Source organism: Salmo salar, chromosome 10, assembly GCF_965601325.2.
Source record: "Salmo salar chromosome 10, fSalSal1, whole genome shotgun sequence".
In the NCBI taxonomy this organism is placed as follows: Eukaryota; Metazoa; Chordata; class Actinopteri; order Salmoniformes; family Salmonidae; genus Salmo; species Salmo salar.
In genome coordinates this window covers 59963359-59987291 of record NC_138300.1, presented here as the reverse complement: position 1 = coordinate 59987291, position 23933 = coordinate 59963359, and the positions used below count along the sequence as shown (strand labels likewise).

The 23933-nt window shown below is 42.4% G+C and overlaps 1 protein-coding gene across 2 annotated transcripts in view; it reads right to left on the bottom strand.

Moving 5' to 3' along the window:
* Window positions 1-22570, bottom strand: part of tprgl (Tumor protein p63-regulated gene 1-like protein) — a 56977-nt gene extending 34407 nt beyond the window's left edge. The window contains exons 1-4 of one of the 2 annotated variants that reach the window (XM_045687199.2): window positions 22449-22570; window positions 20667-21502; window positions 18805-18893; window positions 5264-5440 (exon numbers count right to left, since the gene is read on the bottom strand). In XM_045687199.2, coding sequence (XP_045543155.1) covers window positions 5264-5440; window positions 18805-18893; window positions 20667-21497 — 1097 coding nt within the window. In that variant the 5' untranslated portion in view covers window positions 21498-21502; window positions 22449-22570. The remainder of the gene's footprint in view (window positions 1-5263; window positions 5441-18804; window positions 18894-20666; window positions 21503-22448) is intronic. The other variant, NM_001173777.1, reaches the window with a different exon arrangement.
* Window positions 22571-23933: the final 1363 nt, after the last annotated feature.

Genomic DNA, 23933 nt, shown 5'->3' with positions numbered 1-23933 from the left:
CGCTCTGGAGCCTTGCGGTCGGGAGCTTTTTAGTTGCCATACCAGGCGGTGACGCAGCCAGTCAAGATGCTCTCAATGGTGTAGCTCTAGAATGTTTAAAAGATCTGAGGGCTCATGACATTTCTTTTCAGCCTCCTGATGAGGAAGAGGCACTGTCGTGCCCTCTTCACAACTGTATGGGTGTGTGCGGACTATGTTAATTCTTTAGTGATGTGGACATCGAGGAACTTGAAGCTCTTGACCCGCTCCACTACAGCCGTTTCCTGTAGTCCACGATCATCTCATTTGTCTTGCTGATGTTGAGGGAGAGGTTGTTGCCCTGGTACCACACTGCCAGTGCTCTGACCTCCTCCCTATAGGCTGTTTTATTGTCGCCGGTGATCGGTCCTACCTCTGTCGTGTCATCAGCAAACGTGATGCTGGTGTTGGAGTCGTGCTTGGCCACGCAGTCGTGGGTGAACAGGGCGTACAGGAGGGGACTAAGCACGCACCCCTGAGGGTCCGCCGTCTTCATGGTCAGCGTGGCAGATGTATTGTTGAAGACCGGGATCCAGTCGCAGAGGAAGGTGATCAGTCCCAGGGTCCTGAGCTTGGTAATGAACTTAGAGGGTTCTATGTTGTTGAATGCAGAACTGTAGTCAATGAACAGCATTCTGACATAGGTGTTCCTTTTGTCCAGGTGGATGAGGGCAGTGTGTAGTGCAGTAGAGATTGCATCATCTGTGGATCTGTTGGGGTGGTATGCAAATTGGAGTGGGTCCAGGGTGTCTGGGATGATGGTGTTGATCTGAGCCATGACCAGCCTATCAAAGCATTTAATGGCTTTAGATGTGCTACGGGCAAAGGTCATTTAGGAAGGTTACCTTGGCGTCCTTGGGCACGGGGACTATGGTGGTGTGCTTGAAACAAGTTGGTATTACAGACCTGGTCAGGGATAGGTTGAAAATGTCAGCTAATGGGGATCCAAATGAAGATCCAGATAAAGGAGGTGTTGGTGTGTGTGATGACCACTAAGGGGAGCCAAAGCTCCATAGTAGACACTGGTCCTGCACAGCAACAGCATGGTCCAATGAACAGGCAAAACAACGACAAGTGTCACTGGCCTGGTCTCTGTAAAAGTCTTTACACACATCCTAGACACATCTCCTCCTCACACACTCTCTCCCCCCTTTCACATTCTCTCCCAATCCTAACACTGATCCACTTCACTCTGGCCCAAAAAAATCTCCCTCTCTTTTTTTGTATGGCAATCATCTACGTTTAATTTCATCCTCCAAGCATTGCTAATAACCACTGATTCAACCTCCAACCACTGTTAATACTTCCACCTCCAACCACTGCTAATACTTCCCCCTCCAACCACTGCTAATACTTCCCCCTCCAACCACTGCTAATACTTCCCCCTCCAACCACTGCTAATACTTCCCCCTCCAACCACTGCTAATACTTCCCCCTCCAACCACTGCTAATACTTCCCCCTCCAACCACTGCTAATACTTCCCCCTCCAACCACTGCTAATACTTCCCCCTCCAACCACTGTTAATACTTCCCCCTCCAACCACTGTTAATACTTCCCCCTCCAACCACTGCTAATACTTCCCCCTCCAACCACTGCTAATACTTCCCCCTCCAACCACTGCTAATACTTCCCCTCCAACCACTGCTAATACTTCCCCCTCCAACCACTGCTAATACTTCCCCCTCCAACCACTGCTAATACTTCCCCCTCCAACCACTGCTAATACTTCCCCCTCCAACCACTGCTAATACTTCCCCCTCCAACCACTGTTAATACTTCCCCCTCCAACCACTGCTACTACTTCCCCCTCCAACCACTGCTAATACTTCCCCCTCCAACCACTGCTAATACTTCCCCCTCCAACCACTGTTAATAATTGCCCCTCCAACCACTGCTAATACTTCCCCTCCAACCACCGTTAATACTTCCCCTCCAACCACCGTTAATACTTCCCCCTCCAACCACCGTTAATACTTCCCCCTCCAACCACTGTTAATACTTCCCCCTCCAACCACTGCTAATACTTCCCCTCCAACCACTGTTAATATTTCCCCTCCAACCACTGCTAATACTTCCCCTCCAACCACTGCTAATACTTCCCCTCCAACCACTGCTAATACTTCCCCTCCAACCACTGTTAATAACCACTGTTAATACTTTAATGGGCCTCTGTACATCTATGTAGAGATTCCATAAAAAAATCTGTCGTTTCCAGCTACAATAGTCATTTACAACATTAACAATGTCTACACTGTATTTCTGATCAATTTGATGTTATTTTAGTGGACAAAAAAATGGCTTTTCTTTCAAAAACAAGGAAATGTCTAAGTGACCCCAAACTTTTGAACGGTAGAGTATATTGTTTTAATAGCTATATATAATACACATCGAGGTGAGGGTGATGAAAATGCATTTGATCTGCTTCTGTTCTGTGGGTGGCACTGTGTGCTCTTTTCGAAGGATGGGTCGGGGTCTCTCCGTGTCCATGGGATCATGGGGGTCGGGGGTGGTCTGCCGGGCATTGGGATGACAACCCAACTCGGGATGAGGAGGGGTTTTAGCGGGTGGAATAGCGGGGACCAATTGGAGGTTTACTTAGTAGCAATGCAAATATCATGGTACAGACACTCAATCATCATGTTACTTTTTAATGGTAAGTTTACAAACAGATATTATGATGAATAGAATTGAAACTGTATCTCATTATGGTATATGGTGAAATAAGTATAGCCAGTTATAATTGTAATGGCTTAGCAGATAATAAGAAAAGACGAGGAATGGCTAAAAGAGAAGGAATATAATATCTATTGCTTACAGGAAACTCGTAAACAATTTTAGATTAATATTGTGGAAAAAGGACGAGGGGGAGGGGGCGAAATATATTTCTCCCATGGGGCAAAGAAATTCAAAATGGGTGATGATATTAATTAACAGTAATTTTGATCCAAATGTACAAAATGTCCAAACAGATCCTCAAGGTACAGTTGAAGTGGGAAGTTTACATACACTTAGGTTGGAGTCATTAAAACTCGTTTTTCAACCACTCCACAAATTTCTTGTTAACAAACTATAGTTTTGGCAAGTCGGTTAGGACATCTACTTTGTGCATGACACAAGTCGTTTTTCCAACAATTGTTTACAGACAGATTATTTCACTTATAATTCACTGTATCACAATTCCAGTGGGTCAGAAGTTTACATACACTAAGTTGACTGTGCCTTTAAACAGCTTGGAAAATTACAGAAAATGATGTAATGGCTTTAGAATCTAGGAAGAAGCTAGATAGGCTAATTGACATCATTTGAGTCAATTGGAGATGTACCTGTGGATGTATTTCAAGGCCTACCTTCAAACTCAGTGCCTCTTTGCTTGACATCATGGGAAAATCAAAAAGAATCAGCCAAGAACTCAGAAAAGAATTGGAGACCTCCACAAGTCTGGTTCATCCTTCCAAACGCCTGAAGGTAACACGTTCATCTGTACAAACAATAGTACGCAAGTATAAACACCATGGGACCACGCAGCTGTCATACCGCTCAGGAAGGAGACACGTTCTGTCTCCTAGAGATGAACGTACTTTGGTGCGAAAAGTGCAAATCAATCCCAGAACAACAGCAAAGGACCTTGTGAAGATGCTGGAGGAAACAGGTACAAAAGTATCTATATCCACAGGAAAACGAGTCCTATATCGACATAACCTGAAAGGCCGCTCAGCAAGGAAGAAGCCACTGCACCAAAACCGCCATAAAAAAGCCAGACTACGGTTTGCAACTGCACATGGGGAGAACGTTCGTACTTTTTGGAGAAATGTCCTCTGGTCTGAAGAAAGAAAAATACCACTGTTTGGCCATAATGACCATCATTGTGTTTGGAGGAAAAAAGGGGAGGCTTGCAAGCCGAAGAACATCATCCCAACCGTGAAGCACAGGGGTGGCAGCATCATGTTGTGGGGATGCTTTGCTGCAGGAGGGACTGGTGCGCTTCACAAAATAGATAGCATAATGAGGGAGGAAAATGATGTGGATATATTGAAGCAACATCTCAAGACATCAGTCAGGAAGTTAAAGCTTGGTCGCAAATGGGTCTTCCAAAGTGCGAGCAAGGAGGCCTACAAACCTGACTCAGTTACACCAGCTCTGTCAGGAGGAATGGGCCAAAATTCACCCAACTTATTGTGGGAAGCTTGTGAAAGGCTAGTTAAACAATTTAAAGGCAATGCAACCAAATACTAATTGAGTGGATGTAAACGTCTGACCCACTGGGAATGTGATGAAAGAAATAAAAGCTCAAATAAATCATTCTCTCTACTATTATTCTGACATTTTACATTCTTAAAATAAAGTGGTGATCCTAACTTACCTTAGACAGGGAATTATTACTAGGATTAAATGTCAGGAATTGTGAAAAACGTATTTTGCTAAAGTGTATGTAAACTTCCGACTTCAACTGTGTGTGTAATACATACATACATACATACATACATACATACATACATACATACATACATACATACATACATACATACATACATACATACATACATACATTTACCCCAAAAAGATATGGGGGATTGGAAATGAAGCAGATAATTACATTGATGGAAGAAACCATCTATCCTCAATGTTAAAGCTGATCTACCCCTTAATAAAAGAGAAAAGCTGTTGGCCAGCAAGTGGGGTTTTAGTGGTTGAATGAAATGTATTCAGAGAGCAAGAGGTAGCCAAACCTGCAGAGCAAACGTTATGCGACTGAATAAGGTAAGCCTGAATTCCTGAGAAATGCATAGGAAAGGTGTTCATTCCTAAGTCAGAATCGGCCCTCTGGCCCTGAATATACAGAGATAGAGCATTGTTGTTGGGATGACAACAGCTAATACAGGCTGTTAATTACTGTAGGCCTATGGAAATATGAACACAATATGAAACCAGCTGTTAGAAAGCATTGGTGCTAATAGTTGGGCAGGGGAAATTATTGTAGATGACTATTGAACAGGAGGGAAAGGGATAAGGAGGAGGAGGAGGAAGAGGAGACGGAGTGATGTAGATGGAAGGGAGGGGTACTCACGTGAGGAGGAGAGGAGGAAAGGAGAAGAGGAGAAAGGAGAGAGGAAAGGGGAGGAGAGGAAAGGAGAGGAGAGGAAAGGAGAGGAGAGGGGGAGGAAAGGAGAGAGGAAAAGAGAGGAGAGGAGAAGAGAGGAAAGGAGAGGAGATGAGAGAAGAGGAGGAGAGGGAGGGGTACTCACGTGAGGAGAGACCGCTGAGGGAAGCTGAAGTTGCCATGGGAGATGCGGTCTATGAAGTTGAGAGGGATTTTCTGTATCTGCTCAATGTTGAGCATGACGAAGTCGTACTTACAGACCAGCAGGGAGTTGTCTGTGATCAGAACTACACGCTCTTTCTCGTTGTTCCAATGGTCAACCCTGGAGAATAGAGGTTAAGTATTTATCAATTACTTAACAAAGTAAGGGCTCTACTCAATCTGTAGTTCAGCGTTACAGCGTGATTTAAATTGAAAGGCAATGTTTTCCGCGTTAGCGGAGACTGCATTCACGGTAAACGCTGCATTTATCGGCACAATTGGAAATTACCTTTAAAGGCCCAGTGCAGTCAAAATAGTGATTTCCAACACTATGAGATTGGAATAATACTGTGAAAATGAGGATAATGCCCTTTTAGTGTAAGAGCTGTTTGAAAAGACTTCCTGAAATTTCAGATTGTTTTGGTGGGATGGAGTTTTGGTCTGCCTTGTGACATCACCAGGTGATCAATTAGTTAATAGACCAATAAGAAAGAGAGTTCCAAATCTCTCTGCCAATAACAGCTAGTTTTCAGTTTTCCCCATCCTCATTCAGACCACTTTATAACGTGTAGACTGATCTGGATTAGGTTGCTTGCTTACAACATTTTTGATATGTTTTATACTTTTTAAACTATTAAACTATTTGTCTTTCTTTTTGTCCATCTTCATTCACTTTAATGGGATTTTTTTTCTTCACTTCCAACATTCAATGTAAATGATGTAACTTTTGACCAAAATGTTTTTTGAAAAATCAGCTGCTTTGACCACTTTGCCAACAACTAGGAGGAAATAAAAGTTAAAGCGTATGAAATCCTCCTCTATAATAACTGAATTATCTGGTACCGATCAAACGCTACAGCTGTTCAAGTAACTGTGTCAACAACATCATCTCTACCTTTTTATAAACAACTGAATTTCAAAAATTTTCCAAACAACTTAAGACAAAAAAAAAAAAAGTGAGTGGGTATGACATCTTGGTAATCTTCTCCGCTATTCTAATCTGTTGGCGGAACAAAAAATATCCACTACGGATCTGCCAATAACAGCTATTTTTCAGTTTTCCCCTCCCCATTCAGACCACTTTATAACATGTAGTGTAACGTGGGTCGTACAAAGGGGACCAAGGCGCGGCGTGTGAAGTGCTCATGCTTTACTTTAATTATGAAGACACTTAGACCAAAAACGACCGACAACAGTTCCGTCAGGTGAACATACAGGAAACAACTACCCACAAACAACAGGGAAAAAACACCCCTACTAAATATGACCTCCAATTAGAGGCAACGAGGAACAGCTGCCTCCAATTGAAGGTCAACCCAATAAACCCCAACCTAGATATAGACAAACTAGAATCCAACATAGAAGAACATAGAGAACATAGAACAAACACAAAAACAACCCCTGTCACAACCTGACCACTCTACCATAGAAAATAACAACTTATATTGGTCAGAACGTGACATGTAGACAATACAGCTGTTCTGGTAACTGTAATGACACATTTTCCACAAACTTTTTCCAAACAACTTCCATTTTGACCACTCCCCGAAAAAGTCAGATAAAAACAAAGTATGAAATCTTCCTCTACTTCTATAGCAGAAGCAGATTCATTACTAACAGACACTCCAGCCAATCAGTGAATTAGACAGACACACAAACACACACACACACTCCAGCCAATCAGTGAATTAGATACACACACACACACACACACACACACACACACACACACACACACACACACACACACACACACACACACACACAGACACTCTAGACAATCAGTGAATTAGACAGACACACACACACACAGACACTCCAGCCAATCAGTGAATTAGACACACACACACAGACACTCCAGACAATCAGTGAATTAGATACACAGACACTCCAGCCAATCAGTAAATTAGATACACAGACACTCCAGCCAGTGAATTAGACACACAGCCACTCCAGCCAATCAGTTAATTAGATACACACACACGCAGACACTCCAGCCAGTGAATTAGACACACAGCCACTCCAGCCAATCAGTTAATTAGATACACACACACGCAGACACTCCAGCCAATCACTGAATTAAACAGACACACAGCCACTCCAGCCAATCAGTGAATTAGACACAGACACTCCAGCCAATCAGTGAATTAGACTTCAACAAAGTACTGAGTAAAGGATCTGAATACTTATGTAAATGTGGTATTTTAGTTTTTTTTATTTCATACATTTGCTAAAATGTCTAAAACCCTGTTTCTGCTTTGTCATTATGGGGTATTGTGATGTGTAGATTGATGAGGAAAAAATATAATTTAATACATTTTATAATAAGGCTGTAACGTAACAAAATGTGGAAAAAGTCAAGGGAACTGTAGCCTACTGTTCAGATTGGTTAAATAGAATATGAAATCTGTAAACTCACATACAGCGGCAAGAACAAGTATGTGAGCCCTTTGGATCTATCTGGATTTCTGCATAAATTGGTCATAAAATCTTCCTCTAAGTCACAACAATAGACAAACACAGTGTGCGTAAACTAATAACACACAAATTATTGTATTTTTCTTGTCTATATTGAATACATAATTTAAACATTCACAGTATAGGTTGGAAAAAGTATGCGAATCCCTAGGCTAATGACTTCTCCAAAAGCTAATCAGTCAGGAGTCAGCTAACCTGGAGTCCAATCATTGAGACGAGATTGGAGATGTTGGTTAGAGCTGCCTTGCCCTATAAAAAACACTCACAAAATTAGAGTTTACTATTCACAAGAAGCATTGCCTGATGTGAACCATGCCTCGAACAAAAGAGATCTCAGAAGACCTAAGATTAAGAATTGTTGTCACGACTTCCGTTGAAGTCGGTTCCTCTCCTTGTTCGGGCGGCGTTCGGCGGTCGACGTCACCGGCCTTCTAGCCATCGCCGATCCACTTTTCATTTTCCATTTGTCTTTGTCTTACACACCTGGTTTCACTCACCCAATTACTTGTTCATTATTTAACCCTCTGTTCCCCCATGTTTGTTTGTAAGCGATTGTTCGTTGTAAATCCGTCCGTTTTTGTGGGCTCGCTATATTGCTTTTTATTTGTGTATTTTGAGTAAAGTACATTGATTACTCATATCTGCTGTCCTGCGCCTGACTCTCTACACCAGCTACACACAGGACCATTACAATTGTTGACTTGCAAAAAGCTGTAAAGGGTTACAAAAGTATCTCTAAAAGCCTTGATGTTCACCAGTCCACGGTAAGACAAATTGTCTATAAAAATGGAGAAAGTTCAGCACTGTTGCTACTCTCCCTATGAGTGGCCGTCCTGCAAAAATGACTGCAAGAGCAGAAGGCTCAATGAGGTTAAGAAGACTCATAGAGTGTCAGCTAAAGACTTACAGAAATCTCTGGAACATGCTAACATTTCTGTTGACGAGTCTACAATACGTAAAACACTAAAGAAGAATGGTGTTCATGGGAGGACACCACGGAAGAAGCCACTTCTGTCCAAAAAAAGACATTGCTGCACGTCTGAAATTTGTAAAAGAGCACCTGGCAAAATATTCTGTGGACAGATGAAACTACAGTTGAGTTGTTTGGAAGGAGCACACAACACTATGTGTGGAGGAAAAAAAAGGCACAGCACACCAACATCAAAACCTCATCCCAACTTTAAAGTATGGTGGAGGGAACATTATGGTTTAGGGCTGCTTTGCTGCCTCAGGGCCTGGACAGCTTAGTATCATCGACATAAAAATGAATTCCCAAGTTTATCAATACATTTTGCAGGCTGTCCGCCTATTGAAGCTCAACAGAAGTTGGATGATGCAATAGGACAACAACCCAAAACACAGATATAAATCAACAACAGAATGGCTTCAACAGAAGAAAATACACCTTCTGGAGTGGACCAGTCAGAGTCCTGACCTCAACCTGATTGAGATGATGTGGCATGACCTCAAGAGAGCAGTTCACACCAGACATCCCAAGAATATTGCTGAACTGAAACAGTTTTGTATAGAGGAATGGTGCAAAATTCCTCCTGACCGTTGTGCTGTTCTGATCCGCAACTACAGAAAACGTTTGGTTGAGGTTATTACTGCCAAAGGAGGGTCAACCAGTTATTAAATCCAAGGGTTCACATACTTCTCCCACCATGCACTGTGAATGTTTACACGGTGTGTTCAATAAAGACATGAAAATGTATAATTGTTTGTGTGTTATTAGTTTAAGCACATTGTGTTTGTCTATTGTTGCTACTTAGATGAAGATCAGATCAAATGTATGACATTTATGCAGAAATCCAGGTAATTCCAAAGAGTTCACATATTTGTTGTTGCCACTGTAGCTGTCACAACGTCCACAGAAGGTGGCGCTCGGCGGTCGTCGTCGCCGGCCTACTAGCTGCCACCGATTTATGTTTCTGTGTCTTTTGGTTTTGTCTGTTTAGGTCTGCACCTGTTTTGTGTTAGTCAATTAGTGGGGGTATTTAGTTTGTCTGTTTCGTTTGGGGATTTGTGCGGGATTGTTTATGTGTCATGCCTTTATGGGCACGAAGGGGAATATTGTAAATTCCTATTTACGCTGCGTGTTTAGGCATTAGGGTTTCCGGGCTGCGTCCCGTCCTTTGGTATTTTTGGAGCTGTTCTCCTACTGTATTATTGTGCACCCTGCCTTGTTCCGGCATTTTTTCTATTATTATTATTAAAGGTGTGTTTCACGGACCTCAGTCTCCTGCGCCTGACTTCAAACCTCCTGCTATCCAAGTGTTTCGTGACTGCAGCCTTAATATTAACTCATGCAGAATGAAGTTTTTATTGCAGTAAAATTATACACCAAATGTAATCTGGAACAAGAGTGGAGAAATATGATTTATTTCATTCAGCATCTTGAGAGTATGTGAATGTGCAGTTAGATACCGTCTGTAAAGGTGCTGTCTTTATCAGCATCATAACAGCTGATGGTATTTCAACCACAGTTAGGGACCGTCTGTAAAGGTGCTGTCTTTATCAGCATCATAACAGCTGATGGTCTCTAACTGTAGTTGAAATACTATCAGCTGTTATGATGCTGATAAAGACAGCACCTCTACAGACGGTCCCTAACTGTGGTTGAAATACTGTCTGTAGAAGTGCTGTCTTTATCAGCATCATAACAGCTGATGGTATTTCAACCACAGTTAGGGACCGTCTGTAAAGGTGCTGTTTTTATCAGCATCATAACAGCGGATAGTATTTCAACCACATACAATATGCATCCATGATGAACTGAAATATTATCAGAAAAATGTTGGGTCGTTTACACAGGTTTCTATTTCCTGATGTCACAGAAAATCTGTCCTGTTTATTTTGAGTTGTTGCATTTTCTACCCTGTCCCTAAATGTCTTTGCTTCACTAAAGAAGATGTCAACTAGATTGAAACATTCCATTCTATCGATTTATGCCATTATTCTTGTGAGCCAAATAACTCTAAATCAAGTGTATAGGACCTGTATTAAATTATCACTTTTATGCTCAACATAGCTACTGCATATGAGCATTCGCTCCAGAATGGGAAAAGTATCCTTTCTATTTTATTCAGCTGAATTCAATTATATTCTTTTTACCATAAAAATCATATAAAATAATGTCAGGGGACTTATAAGCATATATTGTCTGCTAAATGAACAAGCTTACAGCCTAATGGCATGGAGCACAGCCAGATAACATACAGTAGGACAACTCATATTCTGTTCTTCGTGAATACATTTTCTTCATATCATAATGTTTCTTAAGTCCTAAAATAAATAATGGACTTATTGTGATATTATTGATTTAATAGACTTTTAAAAATGTAGATATTCCAAAAGCACGCTGTCACGTCTACCCCAGCTCCAGTGCTTGGCGTCGCCAGTTTACTAACCACCGGTCCTGGCAACCCCTCATTACTGCCCACCTGGCAACCCTCATTACTGCTCACCTGGCAACCCTCATTACTGCCCACCTGGCAACCCTCATTACTTCCCACCTGGCAACCCTCATTACTGCCCACCTGGCAACGCTCATTACCTCCCACCTGGCAACCCTCATTACCGCCACCTGGCAACCCCTCATTACCGCCCACCTAGCAACCCTCATTACCGCCCACCTGGCAACCCTCATTACCGCCCACCTGGCAAACCTCATTAACGCCCACCTGGCAACCCTCATTACGGCCACCTGGCAACCCCTCATGGCAAACCTCATTACCGCCCACCTGGCAAACCTCATTAACGCCACCTGGCAACCCTCATTACGGCCACCTGGCAACCCATCATGGCAAACCTCATTACCGCCCACCTGGCAACCCTCATTACCGTACACCTGGCAACCCTCATTACGGCCACCTGGCAACCCCTCATGGCAAACCTCATTACCGCCCACCTGGCAACCCTCATTACCGCCCACCTGGCAACCCTCATTACTGCCCACCTGGCAACCCTTACACCTGCGCCCCATCATGAGACACACCTGGACTTCATCACCTGCCTGATTACTCACTGTTTATCTAGCACTTCCTAGCATCACTCTACAGGCAGTTTTCATGTCCAGACGCTGCTCTTGTTTTCTCCATGTTTGTTATTATTAAACTCACCATTTTCAACCCTGCTTCCTGCATCTACGTTACACATTAGCATTAGCGGCTTGTAGCCAGCTTGTATACGTAGAGGCGTGGAGAAGTTAAACGTGTTTATGTTAATTACCGGTCAATTACCGTGAGACCGGCTCACCACCCTCCTCTCCCCGCCACACCCCTAGTAGCAGACACAGAACAAATGGGGGAAAAAAACAGGTTGATTCTGATTGTTATTCAAATTGAGAGATCAATGAATAAAAACACCTAGGGAACAAATTTAAAAAAATCAGAATGAACAGAAATCGAGAACTCAAGAGAAGACCGGCTATGTGCACACTGCCCACAAAATGAGGTGGAAACTGAAAAGCATTTCCTGACCTCCTGCCAAATATTAGAGACACATATTTTCCTCAGATTACACAGACCCACAAGAATGCGAAAAACAAACCCGATTTTGATAAACTCCCATATCTATTGGGTGAAATACCACAGTGTGACATCACAGCAGCAAGATTTGTGACCTGTTGCCACAAGAAAAGGTCAACCAGTGAAGAACAAACACTATTGTAAATACAACCCATATTTATGCTTATTTTCCCTTTTGTACTTTAACCATTTGCACATCGTTACAACACTGTATATATACATAATATGACATTTGTAATGTCTTTTTTCTTTTGAAACTTCTGTGAGTGTAATGTTTACTGTTCATTTTTATTGTTTATTTCACTTTTGTATATTATCTACTTCACTTGCTTTGGCAATGTTAACATATGTTTCCCATGCCAATAAAGCCCCTTGAATTGAATTGAGAGACAGAGACAGACAGACAGAGAGACAGACAGACAGAGAGACAGACAGACAGAGACAGACAGACAGAGACAGACAGAGACAGAGAGACAGACAGACACAGACAGACAGAGACAGACAGAGAGCGACAGACAATAATACATGACATTTAGCAGAAGCTTTTATCCAAAGCGACTTACAGAGACTAACAGTCATCTAACTGAAGATAGAGAATGAAAAGCTCCTCTATTATTTATTATAGATGATGACAAGGAGAGAGAAAGAGAAGCATTTCATTCTCTATCTTTCTTCCACACCCCCCTTTTTCTTCCGCAACCCCTCTTTCTTCCGCACCCCCTCTTCCACACCCCCTCTTTCTTCCACACCCCCTCTTTCTTCCGCACCCCCTCTTTCTTCTGCACCCCCTCTTTCTTCCGCACCCCCTTCTTTCTTCTGCACCCCCTCTTTCTACCACACCCCCTTCTTTCTTCCGCACCCCCTTCTTTCTTCTGCACCCCCTTCTTTCTTCCGCACCCCCTTCTTTCTTCCGCACCCGCTTCTTTCTTCCACACCCCTTCTTTCTTCCGCACCCCCTTCTTTCTTCCGCACCCTCTTATTTCTTCCGCACCCCCTTCTTTCTTCCGCACCCCCTTCTTTCTTCCACACCCCCTTCTTTCTTCCACATCCCCTTTTCATTCCTTCAGCACCTCTGAGTCTAACGGGGAGCTGAGAAATGTTGTCTTATTAATTGATGTCATGAGGACCTCTGTTTGTCTGAAGGTGTTGTTTGTGTCTCACACGCACACACACACACACACACACACACGCAAACACACAAACACACACACAAACACACAGTCCCTTGCCCCTGTGCATACAAGTAATTAACAGTGGAATGGATTCTCTCTCGCTCTATCTTCCACAGCTCGGTGAGCCGGTAGCACGTGGACTCCGTCTCCGTCTCCGTCGACACTCAGATTTCTGCTAGAAGCCTTCAGGGTCGCTAGGTGGATAGTTCACTGAGCAGCCAAGCTGAGGCAAGTCAAAACAACAGCAGAAGAAAGAGCTGAAGTAACTTTGACTGATACAGTAGGATAACTTTAACCTTGACTGGGCAGAGCAGAGAGCAAGGGGCTGTGTGGAGCAGAGAGGGGACAGAGGGTGGATGGGGGTCAGGCCCCATGCGGTCTACGTGGCTGCTTGGGTTAAAGCATGATACCAACAACAGAGTAACTCCTCAGGCAAGCAGCCGTGTGTGCCTCTTTGTGTGTGTGTGAGAGTGTCTGTGTGTCTGTCTGTCTGTCTGTCTGTCTGTCTGTCTGTCTGTCTGTCTGTCTGTCTGTCTGTCTGTCTGTCTGTCTGTCTGTCTGTGTGTATGTGTCTGTCTGTCTGTCTGTCTGTCTGTCTGTCTGTCTGTCTGTCTGTCTGTCTGTCTGTCTGTCTGTCTGTCTGTCTGTCTGTCTGTCTGTCTGTCTGTCTGTCTGTCTGTCTGTCTGTCTGTCTGTCTGTCTGTCTGTCTGTCTGTCTGTGTGTGTGTGTGTGTGTGTGTGTGTGTGTGTGTGTGTGTGTGTGTGTGTGTGTGTGTGTATATATAACGCCTTCTTGCTGCTTCCTGCTCCTGACCCGTCAGGAAGAGACTGGCTGAGTCCTAAATGGTACTTTATTTCCCATAGGGCTCTGGTCCAAAGTACTACCTTGGTTCCTAAACTTTTTTTTGTCCCACGACCCCATTTTGATATCTGAAAATTCTAACGACCCCAGCCATTCTGTAATTAACAGCCAACGTTAACTTTTTTATTTGGGGCTATGGTAGTCAATTGAAAAACATTCGATCAGTATTTCTGATTGTATTCTCAAATCACCATCACATTATTTTAACTTGGGGCTATGAGAGTAAATTACAAATTCATTTGACATAATGTGTATCTTATCTCACCACAACTAATGAGATGGGTGTGGCTTGATGCATGTCCCCTCCGATATTCTCAAAGTCAGGCGGCGTGGTCGACAGTGAGCACCTCATCTCTGCTGTCACATTCCAACCTGGACGGATATTTGGTTATAATATAGACGAGAGCACTGACTCCAGCTTCACACAGATATCAGCTAGGTGAACTGGGAACTCTGAAAAATACTAGGTCAAATCAAGACGTCAGTGATTTACAGGTCGGATCGTCGGATAGTCGGATAGTCGGAACTCTAGAATGAGGCCCGAGTTCCTGAGTTGGAATTCCGAGTTGGAGCTCGTTTTTTTTTCTTTTCCCATAGTTCCCAGTTGTCATGAACGCGCTGAAGTCGTAGATTTCCTAGTTCCAAGTTCCCAGCTGTTTTGAACACAACATTCATGTTCAGAGGCAGACGGCAGGGTATCATTCCCTTTGAGTCAGGAACCAAAACTCCTCCGTAGTGACCCGTGAATGCATTCGGTCACATGACAGCTCAATCAGCTGTTCCACTTCACTTACTGGTATGTCAACTGAGCCAGGATCACAGTTAAACGGTTTGGGAAGTGGGTCCTAAAGTGCTCTTCCAAGTGTTGAAGGTGAGCAGTCATCACTGGTGTGTGTGGTACACTTACTGATGCAGTTTTCTGTTATTTTCTTTTCATTACAACAGAAAGTCAACCAAGTTTGTTTGTTTACATCCATTGTGAATAACAACAGTTCCTCTCTCAATGTGAAAAATCTTTCTCAACACTCCCCCCTGGATAAACACCAAGCCTTAGTGAGAAAGGAAACATCGTCATGCTGTGATTCCATATCTCTACATAGTTTAGTGAACAGGCGTGCGTGTTGTACTTTACAATCTAAGTTACCTGCTGAATATCTCGGAGTTCTGTGCTCAGCGCTTTTTCCCGCCAGTTGCTCCCGGTGTATCCATTACTGCTCAGTACGGTGTATCACACAATGCTTCCATATGGCAGAGGGAGACACATTCATAACTAGAGTGAAGAGGCCTGCTGTACATCTGTACATCTGTACAAAAGCCCACCATTCGATGCCATATGGAATCTGTTTTTCATCATTACAGCCACGTAGGACACTGAAAATCCCATATGGAATCTGTTTTTCATCAATACAGCCACGTAGGACACTGAACATCCCCTGTGGAATCTGTTTTTCCATCAATATAGCCGCGTAGGACACTGAACATCCCATATGGAATCTGTTTTTCATCAATACAGCCACATAGGACACCGAACATCCCCTATGGAATCTGTTTTTCATCAATATAGCCACGTAGGACACTGAACATCCCATATGGAATCTGTTTTTCATCAATACAGCCACGTAGGACACTGAACATCCCCTGTGGAATCTGTTTTTCATCAATATAGCCACGTAGGACACTGAACATCCCATATGGAATCTGTTTTTCATCAATACAGCCACGTAGGACACTGAACATCCCCTGTGGAATCTGTTTTTCATCAATATAGCCACGTAGGACACTGAACATCCCCCGACATGTATAGAGAACAAAAGTCAATGCATGGGCATATCAGCCCTCACTGCTAACGTCCAATATTATATGGATACTTTGACTCCAAGTATCATACGTAAAATTAACATTTATATTTTCTAGATAGAGTCAGCTATAGCTTGTTCTCCATCAGCATTTTTAAATAGTAATCCCAACCTCTTTTCAGCATTTTGTTTGTTCCATGACTAATCAAAGCTAATTTCTCATTCTCTTTCTTGTTTCTCCGCAGCAGATATACTGTATAGTGAGCAATATGTCTGGAACATCAATACAATCACAGTATTCAAATCACAATACGTATAGAATCGTGAGAATCATGAGAATCAAAAAACATATAGAATCGTGAGAATCACAATACGTATAGAATCATAAAAATCACAATACGTATAGAATCGTGAGAATCACAATACGTATAGAATCATAAAAATCACAATATGTATAGAATCATAAAAATCACAATACGTATAGAATCGTGAGAATCACAATATGTATAGAATCATATGAATCACAATATGTATAGAATCATAAGAATCACAAAACGTATAGAATCGTGAGTATCACAATATGTATAGAATCATATGAATCACAATACGTATAGAATCGTGAGAATCACAATATGTATAGAATCGTGAGAATCACAATACGTATAGAATCATAAAAATCACAATATGTATAGAATCATATGAATCACAATACGTATAGAATCGTGAGAATCACAATATGTATAGAATTGTGAGAATCACAATATGTATAGAATCATATGAATCACAATACGTATAGAATCGTGAGAATCACAATATGTATAGAATCGTGAGAATAATGAGAATCCAAAAACATATAGAATCGTGAGAATCACAATACGTATAGAATGGGGAGAATCACAATATGTATAGAATCGTGAGAATCACAAAACATATAGAATCGTAAGAATAATGAGAATCACAATGCAGTACATATCATACCGGCACCTAAGCATGGCGATATCGTATTGTGAGGCCCCTGGCAGTTCTACAATGCTGAGAGTGACCAGGTTTGGAGTTGTTCTGTTCCAAGTAAATCAATTCCAGAGAAAAGCGATCGGCCTCATGTCCATACTGTGATCAGTGGTTTGTTTCAGTTGCACCTACCTAAACCCCTAACTGACACTGACCAGTTGGATGTAACCGGATTATATGAAGTCATCTCAACCAGAAAACCAGTTTACAACCAGCTCACTCTGCCTAGAATTACCATGGAAACAAGGACATAGAAGAGACATTGTGATAAAGAATCTATAATGTATTTCTATGTGATAAACTCACTCAGCTCACGTTATCTACTGACCCAGAGTCAGATGAGACCCTTTATCTACTGACCCAGAGTCTAATGAAGCCCTTTATCTACTGACACAGAGTCAGATGAGGCCCTTTATCTACTGACACAGAGTCAGATGAAGCCCTTTATCTACTGATCCAGAGTCAGATGAGGTCCTTTATCTACTGACCCAAAGTCAGATGAAGCCCTTTATCTACTGACCCAGAGTCTAATGAAGCCCTTTATCTACTGACCCAGAGTCAGATGAGGCCCTTTATCTACTGACCCAGAGTCAGATGAGGCCCTTTATCTACTGACCCAGAGTCAGATAAAGCCATTTTTCTACTGTCCCAGAGTCAGATGAGGCCCTTTATCGACTGACCCAGAGTCAGATGAAGCCCTTTATCTACTGACCCAGAGTCAGATGAGGCCCTTTATCTACTGACCCAGAGTCAGATGAGGCCCTTTATCCACTGACCCAGAGTTAGATGAGGCCCTTTATCTACTGACCCAGAGTCAGATGAAGCCCTTTATCTACTGACCCAGAGTCAGATGAAGCCCTTTATCTACTGACCCAGAGTCTAATGAAGCCCTTTATCTACTGACCCAGAGTCAGATGAGGCCCTTTATCTACTGACACAGAGTCAGATGAAGCCCTTTATCTACTGACCCAGAGTCAGATGAGGTCCTTTATCTACTGACCCAGAGTCAGATGAGGCCCTTTATCTACTGACCCAGAGTCAGATGAAGCCCTTTATCTACTAACCCAGAGTCAGATGAGGCCCTTTATCTACTGGAAGTCTATGGGTATCTGCTAGCGTTAGCACAATGACTGGAAGTCTATGGGCATCTGCTAGCGTTAGCACAACGACTGGAAGTCTATGGGTATCTGCTAGCGTTAGCACAACGACTGGAAGTCTATGGGTATCTGCTAGCGTTAGCACAACGACTGGAAGTCTATGGGTATCTGCTAGCGTTAGCACAACGACTGGAAGTCTATGGGTATCTGCTAGCGTTAGCACAACGACTGGAAGTCTATGGGTATCTGCTAGCGTTAGCACAATGACTGGAAGTCTATGGGCATCTGCTAGCGTTAGCACAATGACTGGAAGTGCTAATGTAATTTAGAGGTAGTTTCACCAGCCAATGCTAACTTCCTTCTTACTGGACACAGAGACATACAAATGGTATCCATGAATTCATCTGACTCCTACTGTGAAAAGGTCATGTTAACATGTCAACTCCTACATTTAATACATGTGAAAATGCTCATTTGACATGTCTTTTTTGTTTTGTTGTAAGGGATAGGAGAGACGGTATGTGTAATAATAAAACTCACTCAACCATGAGCCAGACACCGTGGACAGCTCCGTCCTCCTGATTGATCAGAGCCTTGGTGTCTTCCAGGGCTTGGTCCAGGGTCCCAGGCTGCACAGGATAGGGAAACAATGTGTTAGATTACAATTCAACCATTAAAATGGGACAATATCCACGTTTAAATATATATACACGTCTTGCAGTTATGAGAGCTGAAACTTCACATTATTGTGACCATTAGATATCATTATTATCTGAGTCACAGTGACCTTGATTCTATTCTGCTCTGTTGAGAGAGAGAGACTCAGGTGGCTGAATTACTGTATAAGTCATATCAGGAAATAAAATGAATCCTATGATGCAAAACGCATCATACGGGGATATTTTCTGTATTTAGAAAGTTACATATCTTGAAAACTCCATTGCTGACAAGAAAAATATTTTGGGACTATGTCAACAATGGACTAATGAAACAAATACCCCAAAATACAGTTTTCCTTTAATACTTTGGAGTTTGTTTTGTGTGCAATACTAATTTTGTCCTCAACTTCAGAAGTTTTTCTTGATATTAAAATGGCACAAAAGCAAAAGTGCGATTTTCACATGTGGAGTTGTCTTACATGTGAAAGTGCAAATTGGATTTTCACACGTAAAAAAGTTATTAACATGTGAATCCACAAATTTTGCAGGTCTTAAGTAGTGCACTATATAGGGAATAGGGTTCCAGCCCTGGTCAAAGGTAGCGCACTATATAGGGAATAGGGTTCCATTTGGAACACATTGACATGTCAGTAAATACAGTGCCTGCGGAAAATATTCAAAGCCCCTTGACTTTTTCCACATTTTGTTACGTTACAGCCTTATTCTAAAATGGACTAAATATTTTTTTCCCCACATAAATTTGGCCAATTTATAAAACATTTAAAACTGAAATATGACATTTACATAAGTATTCAGACCCTTTACTCAGTACTTTGTTGAAGCAGCTTTGGCAGCGATTACAATTTTGAGTCTTTTTGGGTATGACGTTACAAGCACACCTGTATTTGGGGACTTTCTCCCATTCTTCTATACAGACCCTCTCAATCTCTGTCAGGTTGCTGCACAGCTATTTTCAGGTCTCTCCAGAGATGTTCAAATCGGGTTCAAGTCCGGGCTCCAGCTGGGCTACTCAAGCACATTCAGAGACTTGTCCCGAAGCCACTCCTGCGTTGTCGTGACTGTGTGCTTAGGGTCATTGTCCTCTTGGAAGGTGAACCTTCGCCCCAGTCTGCGGTCTTGAGCGCTCTGAAGGTTTTCATCAAGGATCTCTCTGTACTTTGCTTTGTCATTATGGGGAATTGTGTATAGATTGATGACGAAAAAAATATATTTAACCAATTTTAGAATAAGGCTGTAACGTTAAAAATTGGGGAAAAAGTGAAGGTGTCTGAATACTCTCTGAATGCACTGTAAAAGCTCAGATTAATGTGGTTAGTTTGGGAGTGTCTCGCTGGCCTGGCAGCTGGTTAATCATTATTATATTTACTGTAGGAGCGGACAGACACAGCCGGTTGAGGGGGACGTTAATCTGGGTTCTTAATCTGATCAAACTCCATTCAGAGTAAATAAACGTGGCATTGTGGATCACTACAATAATTCAAATGTAATTCATCTGTGTAGTAGAACCATTGAAATGTTCCATATAATATAATGATTAGTTGATTTCACTTTACAGTAGTAGGTCTACTATGTGTACAGTAAACCTTTACAGTAGTAGGCCTACGATGTGTACAGTAAACTTTTACAGTAGAAGGCCTATGTGTGTACAGTAAACCTTTACAGTAGGATAAGTTAAAAAAGTAGGCTGTCATTATTATATTATATATATATTATATTCATTACCCTCAAAACAAAGAACCTCTTGAGTTTGAACTGATTTAGTGCAGAAGTCCAACGGTTCCCCTTGGCCCCGGGTCCAGCTCCATCCCTAGCTCCACCTCCATCCCTAGCTCCAGCTCCAGTATCAGGTGAAGGGGCAGCAGACCCTCTCTCCTCTGTCTCTACCTCGGGATGACCACTCTCCGGGACCTGGTTGCTCTGGGGGTCAGGTTGACTCTGGGGCGGCTGGTTGCTCTGGGGCGGCTGGTTGCTCTGGGGCGGCTGGTTGCTCTGGGGGTCAGGTTGACTCTGGGGCGGCTGGTTGCTCTGGGGGTCAGGTTGACTCTGGTGCGGCTGGTTGCTCTGGGGGTCAGGTTGACTCTGGGGTGGCTGGTTGCTCTGGGGCGGCTGGTTGCTCTGGGGGTCAGGTTGACTCTGGTGCGGCTGGTTGCTCTGGGGGTCAGGTTGACTCTGGTGCGGCTGGTTGCTCTGGTGCGGCTGGTTGCTCTGGGGGTCAGGTTGACTCTGGGGCGGCTGGTTGCTCTGGGGCGGCTGGTTGCTCTGGGGCGGCTGGTTGCTCTGGGGGTCAGGTTGACTCTGGTGCAGCTGGTTGCTCTGGGGGTCAGGTTGACTCTGGGGCGGCTGGTTGCTCTGGGGCGGCTGGTTGCTCTGGGGCGGCTGGTTGCTCTGGGGCGGCTGGTTGCTCTGGGGCTGAGGGGAGAACTGGGTCGGGGCCAGACGAGAGGAGGACTGGGTCTCTGGTCCTAGTTCTGGGGCCTCCAGCTCGACAGCCTTGGAAGTGACTGTTTTACCCTCAGACATTGTCCTATGATGAGATCTGAACAAAACGCACATACATTCTGTAATAGGAATATCCAGGTGAAAAATATTTTAGCAGTCGTTGATAATATCAATTTTAAAAAATCTATCAGGTTCATTACAAGTTGAAACGGGGAGACACCTGAACATAAGAAAACGAAATGTCTAACTGGCCTCTTGGAGGCCCTTTCTATTCTAATCAGACATATTCAAATGTTTGGTAAATACCAGCCCGAGAGGCTTGTAGGAAGTCAAACCAAAACGCAGTGACTACAGAATCACACAGTGTACAACAGAACGCAAGAATAATCAATCGATGTCCTTGTACCTCCAGTCTGGTGTCAATCACTATCAACAGAATCTTGAACAAACAAAACCTTGTAAAATCACGTGTATTACAGAACAAGAAAACATAACAATACACTAAGCATTGTTAATCAGTCTTTACTGTATATTAACTTTATTCATATTAAATATTCTCTTTACTGCATGTTATTTTACAGACTAACCCCACCAGGGAAACCCAAAGTTCACCCGATTTCCTTCATAGTGCACTGTTAGACCAGGGCTCATAGAGTTCTGGTCAGAAGGAGTACACTGCACTGTAGGGAATAGGGTGCCATTTGGGACAAATTGCTTTTCTCTTGCATTGGTTCCCATGTTCTGTTGGCAATTCATGTTTGATAGCTTTGGTCACTGATTAGGCAATGTCTACCTGTATTCAATCCCCCCTGGGTTTCATTAAGCTATAATTACTAGGTTTCATTAATAGGTTTAATTATGCTTCGGTCTTGAAACAAAGATATTAGACTTTAGTGCTTGAGAGTATTTCATAGAACAGAGCCATTTGACTACATTTACGCACCAGAAATCTAACGTGACATATTTGTGTTTTGCTGTTTCTTTATTGAAACAATATCGGGAGAAGAAAAAAAAAAATCCTTATTTCAAACAAATGGTGATAGTATACTAGTATAGGTTACTTACCAGTTGGTATCTGTGAAGTCTGGGACGTATTGTTGTCAGAGGAAAACGAGTGATATGAGAGTCAGTGAAAGATGAACATCGGGATCAGGTGTTTCCTTGTTCCGTGTTTTAGTTAAATGGGCAGCCACGGGGACGTACACGGAAACACAACACACTTGCTGTTCACGGTAGTTTCGGTGCTGGACAATCTGTATGTACACTGGGCCAGTAGTGAAGAAAGGCGACACTTGTCCCTGGGTCAGAGCTATTTAGTCTTAAACGAGCAAAAACATTTAGTTAAAAATAATATCGCTGCTTTCTTGTTGTCTAAATGACTGAACTGCTTGAGAAGGTTGTAGCCTGCAGTCAGCTACCGTATATCTATCTGATACCAAATTCAATATAAAGTTCTATATTAAAATGTGGCTCAGATATTGCCCATGCCACCCATACATTGTGGTTACAGGCCTAGCTTATAGCCAGCTATTCACCCTACAAAAATAATCACTTTATGGCTATTTAAATATTCAAAAGACACCCACAAAAATGTGCCTACAGTCTATAAAAAAAATTGCCCACAGTGATTACAATAAAATGTCATTTTCTTGGCTGTATTTTTACTTTCCAATTGTAACACTGTTAGGCCTTGTGTATGACAAATCTATAAAGAATAGATCTTAGGATACTATACAAGCTATTCAGGCATGTTTCCTTTGCTATACTCTCTGTTCAGACTTATGTTTCCCACATTGATGTGTTTTTGTGCCTAAAATACTCAATATTTAATTTCACCAGGTTTGACCGTGAGAGACAGACATTAATCTTTAAAACAATGTAATGACAAGGATGTAGTTATACATTTAGATTGAATAGGCCTTACATCATCAACCATCAACGCATCGTTCATCTCTTTGGGCTAATCGTTTCTGATATGGCATGCTGTAAGGCCACTCATTTCTTCCCCTGTAACTCTTTTAAAGGAGCTATTCATATATTCTGTTAAGGGCTTGACGTTTAAACCCAAACCTAGTTATAATCCTGAAGAACCATCAAAGCCATGTTGACAGGCGGCAGGCAGTCTTCTATAAAAGGCTTTGTGCTCAGTGGGGTGTATTATTTAGCTACACCTACGCATGGCAGGTCTATTTTCTATTTACAGACAGAATACAGTCTGAATTCGGTGTTAATCTGTTCTCTATTCGCCGAGATAGAATAAAGACTTCAGTGTTGTTAACTATAGCTGAGTACCCTAGAGCTGAAAGACCAGGAATCGATGGGTAAGATTCATGTCATTACCGCTCATTTATCTAATCACTGCTTTGATGTAATGAGCTAATAATATGTTATTAAGTGTCCTCCTGTCTTAATTTCCTAAAGAAACCTTTAATTAGATAACCATGCTTTAGGACATCTGGAAATCATGTAGTATTTGCTTTGTATAAAACAATATACATTACCATTCAAAAGGTTGGGGTCACTTAGAAATGTCCTTGTTTTTGAAAGAAA